This window comes from Platalea leucorodia, assembly GCF_965183815.1.
Source record: "Platalea leucorodia genome assembly, chromosome: 5".
NCBI classification, from domain to species: domain Eukaryota; kingdom Metazoa; phylum Chordata; class Aves; order Pelecaniformes; family Threskiornithidae; genus Platalea; species Platalea leucorodia.
The window spans coordinates 51,260,610-51,269,114 of record NC_138827.1 but is presented as its reverse complement, the minus strand read 5'-3'; the positions used below and the strand labels follow the sequence as shown (position 1 = coordinate 51,269,114).

General features: G+C 62.7%; 1 protein-coding gene across 1 annotated transcript in view; it reads left to right on the top strand.

The window, feature by feature from the left end:
* Nucleotides 1–3,576: 3,576 nt before the first annotated feature.
* The window catches only part of LHX4 (LIM homeobox 4), a gene marked incomplete at its 3' end in the record, with an annotated part of 11,709 nt that continues 6,780 nt past the window's right edge, over nucleotides 3,577–8,505 (top strand). The window contains exon 1 of the mRNA XM_082314585.1: nucleotides 3,577–3,840. Within this exon, the coding sequence (XP_082170711.1) occupies nucleotides 3,765–3,840 (76 nt within the window). The 5' untranslated portion in view covers nucleotides 3,577–3,764. The remainder of the gene's footprint in view (nucleotides 3,841–8,505) is intronic.

The following is an 8,505-nucleotide window of genomic DNA, read 5'->3' as shown; positions in this document are numbered from 1 at the left end:
CTTCGACACTCGCTCCCTCCTGCCTCACCCCTCTTCCCTTTCCCTCCTCGGTGCGGGCAAGAGCCTTTCTCCACCGGCATCCCCCCTCCACCCACGCTCGGGCCATAAAATCACCAAGGGTTTGCTTAGCGTCGATTAATTTTCAATTACAATTAGCAACGCCACTTTCGGCAGTGCCTGCGAGGGGAGAGGCTTTCTCTGGCTGCTGGTGAGTACCTGGGTCTTGCCGTGCTCGTCCTCACTCCAGGCCACCCCTGGCAACAGGGGTGTATGTGGGATGGGGTCAGGGGTAATTAGTGGGGTAATTAGTGGGGTGCAGTGGGGGCTGCTGGTGGGCTGTGCACATGGGGGCTCGGGGTGCTACAGCTGGTGCTGCCCCAAGGGGAGGTGGCCTCATGCCAAAGGGTGGCTATGGCAGCTTTGGCCCCGTAAGGATGTCCCCCCCCTCCGGCTGGGGGAGCTGGTTTCATCACACGGGGGGACTCTGGGAGCTGGCTGAGACCTGGCAAACTCACTGCATGGGTGGTATGAAGTCCTGCTGTCGGCTTGGCTCCCTAGTGCCTCCAAACCCACTCAGGCTTTGCTGATGGGGGATGCGGCTGCACTCACACCCCCCCAGGCACCGGCCAAGCGTGGGTTTTCCTTGCATCCCCAATTCCACCTTGAAACACCCCTGTTGTACCGGAGAGCGATGCACTGACGTCCCCATCGGTGACACACTGCCCTCGGTGTCCCCAGTTCCCCTGTGCCCGGGGCTGGGGGCACATGAGGGGAGGCTGAGTCCGGGTCTTGGTGAAGGCTCTAGGATTTATCTGCTTTTTTATTTTTAATTAATACCGGCAGGGAAGGTGTGGGAGCTCCATCCCCACTTGTCTGCAGGTTTTGCATCATCGCGTTGCGCTGCTGGTGTCTTCATCCGGCTGCAGGGCCAGAGGGGGTTCAGGTGATGGGGAGCAGGGAGCAGGGCATCTGTGCAGAGCCAGAGCTCCCCCCAAACTGCCCTGGAAATACAACCCTCTGAAAATTGTGACTTCCACCCTTTTGCAGGCTGATCGCCACTGATCCTTAGCCCTGTTTTAGCTTTGGGAGGAGGAGAAAGCCTGGCGGGGGGGGAGGATTTCACACCCATCACATATAACTCCCCCTCCTCGGGCACCGCCAGGACCTGGAGCATCTTGGGTGGCACAAAGCAGGTTTGCTGGGCCAGTAGCTCGTGCCCACCTCGACCATCCTCTCCTGCCTGCACTCCAGGGTGCCAGGGTGTGCTGGGGAAAGCAAACTCAAAAGAAACCAAAAAAAACCCCCAAAGAGACCAAAAACCCACCAACACAAGGAACAGATGGACAGCAGGAAGGATGGAGGGGGACAAAACAACACTGCAACAGTGGGGAAGGGATGAAGGCTCTACTGGGAAGATGTGGCAAGCTGAGAGAGAACAGGGAGGAAGATGCTGGGTGGGTTTTTTTTTTAGCGGACACTTGTGGTGGCAGCTCCCGCGGCAGCACGATGCTCCCCCGAGGCGAAGGCTTGGTGCTGCCTGACTCCCTTTGCCCGCTGGCCGCTGCCATGAGTGATCCGGAGCTGGGCAGAGGGGGCTGGATCAATCTGGCAAAGCAGAAAAATGAACGAAAATTGAATTCCCTGAGGAGAAGGGGGTGGGGGGAGCTGTTAGCCCAGCTGAGAGATAAATCAGAGCGTGCCGGAGAGGGGAGACTGAGATGACTCCCAGCAACAGTGGAATAATTAGGGAAACAGGTTGGAAATGCAAAGCGGTGGGACAGGGAGGCCATGGGGTGGTGTCTGTCTGTCCGCCTGTCTGCATGTCCGGCTAAACTTCTCCGGTAAATCTGCCTTAGGGACCTGCCTTTCTGTGTCCCCGGGCTGGGAGTTGTGCTCCGGCATGGCCGGCCGGCTGGGGACTGCGCGGGGGGGACGGCGGCCCCGGCCCCAAGGGGCTGGGGAGCGCAGGTGGCCGGGGGCGGCGGGGCCTGGATGCGCTTAATGCACTTAAGAGCCAGAGCTTGATTTAGGGGAGAAGGGGAGGGGATAGGATTCACCTCCCCCGTGGTGGGAAGCCGATTTTGGGGCTCGGTGGACTGCGGTGGGGGGCTCACTCCTGCAATGAGTGCGCACTGGTCTCTGCCCAGTGGTGCGAGACAAGCCGACCAGGGTTTTGCTGATAAAATGAAGCTTTGAAGTTAAAAACTAGAAACTCACTGAAAAACTACCATTTTTTCCTAAGGAATCATCAGATTTAATACATTTCTTAGGTTTTATTACTTTTATTTTTAAACAACATTGTTTTTCCAATTGCTGCCGTATCCCACCCGCACATTTCCTGAGGGGCCGGTTCAGGTTTTTTCAGGTGGGAAAAGCCTCTTCCTAGTTTGCATTTCAGCGTGGAAACGAAGGCACGGAAAGGGCACACATGAGCCGAGGGCGGCTGCGCTGAGCGTCCTTCCCTCCCCTCCCAGCGAGGAGGGACATGCCACGCGTGCCACCTCGGAGGTCTCACCTTGCCGGGGCAGGCTCAGCGCTCTAAGCCCGCGTTAGCTGGGCAGAGCGGGACATCACAGCACATCGGGGCCGTTTGGCACCATTGTCCCCAAGCCAGTGACGTGGTGAGCGTCGGGAAGGGCAATGCTCGAGGCACCCACGCCAGCTAACTTCAGCTGCGTTTCGGTGAGCTTCCTTGCTCAGCCCTTTGCCACCTCTTGATGCATCGGTTTTGCTCTGGTGCCATGGGCTGGGTTGCCCCAGGATTTTCCTTCAGCAAAGCCTGGTGAGGATCCTTCTGGAAGCCATAGTCCGGCGGAGCCCTTTGCCCTGTGACTCTGGCATCGCCACCCTTGTGCCAAGCAGCCGGTGGGCTGTCGGGCTGGGCGTGCTGCAGCACTGCTGAGTTGGGTTGGCTCTTTCCATGCCCAGATGTGTCCCTGGGGGAGCCACCGTTGGGATGGGCCCCGGGGCACGGCTGCATTACAGCACCCTGCCGAAGCAGAGCTTGCTGCTGCCGTGCCCGGCGGTGGGGCTGCCCATGGGGGTCACCAGCCACTGGGACATCACTCGTGTTGGCGTGGCGGCAAGGGGATGGCGATGCGCCGGTGTCTGCCGGAGCCGGGGAAGGTGCCCGCCCAGCTGAGCCCCCGTTCCCGGCGGCGAGAGGGACAGGGCTGGGGCCGTGTGCCCGGCACAGGGAGCCCCGTGGAGCGGGAGAAGGTCCCTGAGCCCCCACAGCAGAGCCTGGGGCCTTTGGCTCTTTGCTCTCTCCCACCCGTGGCACCGTCGGACAGAGCTCCCTGGCACCGCACAGCGCCCTCGGTGGCGACAGCACTATGTCGCGACAGCGCCAGACGCTGGGGGCCGGGCCTGGCCCCGGTGCGCTCCGCGGCCGCGGGGCGCCCCTAGCCCCCGCCCCTTCCCCGCAGGCCCCGCCTCCGGCCCGCAAGCCCCGCCTCCCCCGCCGTCAGGCCCCGCCCCGGCCGGCGCGGGGCGGGCGGCGATTGGCCGCGGGCGGCCCGTCCCGCCCCCGCCCCCCTGCGGGCGGTGACGTCAGGCGCGCTCCCCGCAGGGTGAATGAATGGGAGGCGGGCGGCGCTGGCGGGCACAGCTGCGGCGCCGCGCCCGGGCCGGCACCGGCACCGGCACCGGCACCGGCACCGCCCGCGGGACCCGGCGCTGCCTCCCGCCGCGGGGCTCCGCCGGCCCGGGCCGCATCTCTCCCTCCCCTCTTCTCTCCCCTCCGCCGCCCCCGGGCCAATAAAATGATGCAAAGCTCCGCGCTCGCTGCCGAAGGGGCTGTCAAGGGGCTTCCCGAGATCCTCGGTGTGCCGGTGCAACGTAAGGACGCTTTTCTCTTCTCCCTCCTTCGCTCCCTGCCGCAAAGGCGGCCCCGGGCCGGCGGGGCAGGGCGGGCAGGGCTGGAGGGGCAGCGCCCTGCGGGCTGGGCAGGTGCCTCCCGCTCCCGCCCGGGCTTGATTTTTTCCTCCCCTTTATTTTTCCCCCGTGTCTCGCAGCGTGAACAGACGTAAAAACCAGGAGGGTGCGGAAGGGAGAGCGGTGCCCCGGGCCGGGCGGGCAGCGGCGGGAGCCGTGCGGAGCGGTGCGGGCCCGGCCCCGACGGGGAGGTCGGCGCGGCGGCGGCTCCGGCCGCGCGTGTGCAAGTGCGTGTGCAAGCGGACGTGGGCGTGCAAGTGCGTGTGAGCGTGTGTGCGTGTGGTGCCCCGGCCCCCGCCCGCCCCCGCGCCCCCCCGGCCCGCAGCGCACGACCCCCCGCTTATATCGTTTGTCGCGACAGGCAGCGCCTCACGGGCGAACGGCGGCGGTGGGATGGGACCCGCGGGCGTGCGTGCGTGTTATCGGGACGGGGAGCCCGGCTCGGCTCGGCGCGGCCCGGGAGCGGTGCCGCCGTGTCTGCGTCGGTCCAAAAATCCCCCCTCTCCCTCCGTGCCCGTGGAGGCTCCGCCGCTACAGGTAGCGTGTTCGTGCGGGAGCCCGCGCTCGCGCGTGCTGCGGAGGTGTGTGCGAGCGTGTCGCGGGGGTGCATGCCCCCACGCACGCGCGGATGTGTGGGTACCCACGGGTGTACGGACCCCACGGGGGTACGGACCCGAGCGTGTTTCAGCGGGGCGCGCACGCCGGCGGCCGGGTGTGAGCCGCCGGGGCCCTCGGCCTCCCCGCCTCTGCAGGGCCGAGCCCCGGGCGGGGGGAGCCCCTGTGCCCGCACCCCCCGATGGACGCGCGGAGCCGCCGCGGGGGCGGCCCCGGCCCGGCCCCGGGGCTGCTCGGGCGGGCGGCCCGCGCCGGGGCTGCGCGGGTATTATTATTATTATTATTTTTATTTTTATTTTATTTTATTTTAATTATTATTTATTATTATTATTTATTTTCCCTCTCCGTTTGCAAACGGTTCCCGAGAACCGGGGCGTCCCTGCGGGCCCGGAGGAGGGGGGAGCCCGCCGGGGGGAGCCGGGCGATGCTCTGCCCTCCCCGGGGCACCCGGAAAGTTGAGGGGAGGGAGCCCCGCCGGGGGGGGCGAGGCGGCCCCGAGCCCCGGGAGAGCCCGGCCGGGGCGGGCAGCTGTGTCGGGGGGCCTGGCCGCATTTCGGGGGACACATGGCGGGGGGGTGCGCACCCCGGCCGCCTGCCCGCTCCGGGCCGGGCTTTGCTCCCTTCCCCCCGCTCGCCGCTGCCCCCCGGAGCCTTCCCCGCCGTCCCGTGCCCCGCACCGGCCCCCGGCCCCCCCGGCCGCCTCGAATTCGTTTTCCGCGGGTCTTTCTGCGGGGGGTGAAGCCGCTGCCCCTGCCCGCCGCGCCTGGGGGCGGGTCCCCGTCCTGCTTTGGGGGGGCTGTCCCCCTCATCCCCCATGTAGGTCCGGTTGCCCGGCTCCGGGGGGGCCGGCCGGGCACGTTTAACCGTATTTTACCGCAGCAGAAGGGAAGAATAATCCCCGGCGGGAGGGTGCAGGGGTGGCGAGGGTCCCTCCACGGCCGAATCCTGACCGTCCCCCTGCGAGCAAATAACGCCTCCGGTTCCCGGCCGCAGGGTCCCTTCCATGGCCCCGAAGCCCCGCTGGTTTAAGGAGAAATTTAAGGTGCCTAAATCACCCCGGAGCGGCAATCGCCCCAGCAAAACTCCCCAGTTTGGCCCTTCTGGGTGCCACCAAACTCCCTTGCCCGTGACATTGCCATTTCTCTACTAACTGCTGTATATCAGGAATTATCGGGAAATAATCCAACGAGCTAGGATGATTATTATTATTATTATTATTATTATTATTATTTTATTAATTTCAGCGCAAAGATCGGTGGCAGGGACAAAACACGTGAGGGTGGGCGGCTGTCAAAGTTGCCGCGGCTCTGCAATTCCCCCGCTGCTCCGGCGCCGAGCCCTGCGGCCGCTGCCCGCTCCGGGCCACCGGCTTTCGCGGCGTGGCCCGTCCGGGGCCCGATCCCGCACCGGGCACGCGTGTGCGGGGCTCCCGGGGCGGCAGGGTACGGCCCCTGGGCAGGGAATACCTTCCCGGGGGGAATTCGGCCCCGCCGCCTGCGCCGGGGTCACCCCCCAGCAGCACCTCGATATTTCATCCTGCGTGCGAGGAAAATACTTGACATTTTCATTTCTAATCGCCATTAAATCGCAGATTTTCCTCTCTGTTTAACCACTGCCCGGCCTCCTTGTTTCAGCAGGGACTGTGTCTTGCAGCATCCACTTCAGCAAGATTTTGGGGAGCCGAGCCTGGGGGAATCTCCCCCTGACAGCTCCGGCTTTGCAGACGGGATTGTTAAAACCGTAATTCCGAATATTATTTATGAATATTGTTTTGCAAATCTCACCGAAGTAAAAACTTCTGCCAAAGCCTGTGGGAATCGTGCCCGGGTGCCGCCAGCCTCTGGCCAAGGGGCTGGGGGGGGGTTGATTAATCGCCGCTGGGAAAGTCGTTTGCACGCTGCAGAGAAATGAATCGGAGGGGTTTTTTTGCATGTGAAGGAATGAGGTTTCCTCCCCGCAGAAAGTCTTTTTTAAGGAGTCCCCGAGTTGGTGCTTTCCCCGGGGCGGGCGTTTGGTGCGGGCTCCGGTACCGGGGGCCCGGCCCGCCTTTGTGCTCCGGCTTCCCACCCGCATTGCCGCGGCACCCGTTCTGCAGCACCTGCCCCTCCGCGGGGGATGGTCCCTTCCCCTTAAAAGGGGAAAAAAAAAAAAACAAAAAAACCACAAAACCAAAATCCCAAAGAAGAGGGTGTTTTGCCAGCTCGGTGCCTGGCGGGGTTGGGCGCGGGGTGCGCCGGAGGAGCGCGTCCCCCCCAAACGCTGCCCCGGCGTCCCCTCCGCCCTCGGGTTTGGGGGTTTTTGCGGTCTGAGGGATTTCTGAGGCCACCCGCGAGTTTCTTTCGTTTCCATCGTTATTTTTTTTTTTTTTTTTCCCCCCCCCGTCGGGGAGAGATGGGGATGGAGAGAGGGACCCGCCGCTAATAAATCACGGCAGCGGCGGCCGCGCTGCTGGCGGGCGGCGTGGGGACGGACCTCGGCACAACTTCTCAGGCCGTCCCTCGGGTGTCCCCGGTGCGTGGGAGGGTGCTGGGGGCGTGGGGGGATTGCAGAGCTGGCTACGGGCTTTAATGGGATACGGCCAAACCCTGCCCGGGCAGGCGGCGGCGGGAGGCGGGGATGCGCACCGGCTGTGCGGTCCCCCTCCCGGGCACATCACCCCGGGGCGGGGGGTGACCCCCAGCCTCAGCCCCCCCGGAGCCGTTTGCACTGAGGCTGCTGCATCCCTGCTGCTGTCCCCAGGTCCCCGGGGGTGGAGAGGAGGGGGGCCGTGGGGCTGTGCGTCCCCCCCTCCCCCGGGCTGCCTGCCGGAGCATCCATCAAACCGCCCTGCGCACAGAGCCAGCCCTGAGATGCTGGTGGGCAAAGGCAGCCACGGAGCGCATAATGCCATTAACATTATTCCTATTCTATCAAATAATATAGTTAAAACAAGTGAAATAAATGCGAGGCTTTCCGCAGGCAGGGAGGCAGCGTGGATCCGACCCTTGCGCAGCCGCCTCCGTTGCAAAGCACAGAGCAGAGCAGAGGGGTTGTAGTAAAGGTATTTTCTCTCCGTGTGTGCCGGGCAAACCAGGGGTTGACTGGGACACCTCCTGGTAGCCCGGCAGCTCCCCCTTATTATGATTATGATTATGGTTAAAGTACAGGGGAGAGCAGCCAAGTCGATGCGAGTTCTGCACGGCTGTGTGTGCACACACAGACCCGTGCGCATTTGGTTGGTGCCGTACATCTACAGACAGATCGGAAGCAAAAAAAAAATAGGTCTCCGTTGCTAAAAAAAAAAAATACATATATTTTTTTCCTCTGGAAATTTGGAGGAAGATATTGTATTATCTGCTGCAGTTGTTTGCGTGTTGAGGTTAAGCTGTGTTGCTGCCTTTAAGGAGAAAGCGCCGGTGTGTGTTAGCTTGTGAGTGTGTATATATACATGTATATACATGGGAACATGTATATATGTAAGTATACACATACACGTATTTATATAAATAACCATTTGTATATAAGAGACGTTTCATAAGCGTGCACGCCCGTTTATGAAGCAACGGAGGCCGCTTTACGGGCGGTACCGGCGGCTGCAGCTGCCCCGGGCGGGCGCGGTGCTGCGCGCCACCGCCGGTGCCAGCGGCCCCCGCCGAGCTCTGCCGGAGGCTGAACAAACGCAGTGGGGGAAATGGGGCTGGTGCCGACCTGCAGCCCTGGGGCTGCTCTCGGCAGCAAACTGGGGGGGCGGGGGGGAGCAAAGCACCCAGGTGTTTGCGGAGCAAGAAGGAGAAGAGGGACCTATGGAAGCTGTAGATACTTTTTTTTTTTTTTTTAAATTTATTCTAGTGTTGTTAATGCGACACAGGCTTAAATGCCAGCAATAAATATGGTCTGAAGGGCGCTGGGATTGTAACTACCTAACCTTGTGAATTATAAAATAAGCTGCCTTCACTTGAGATACTTGACAGTACC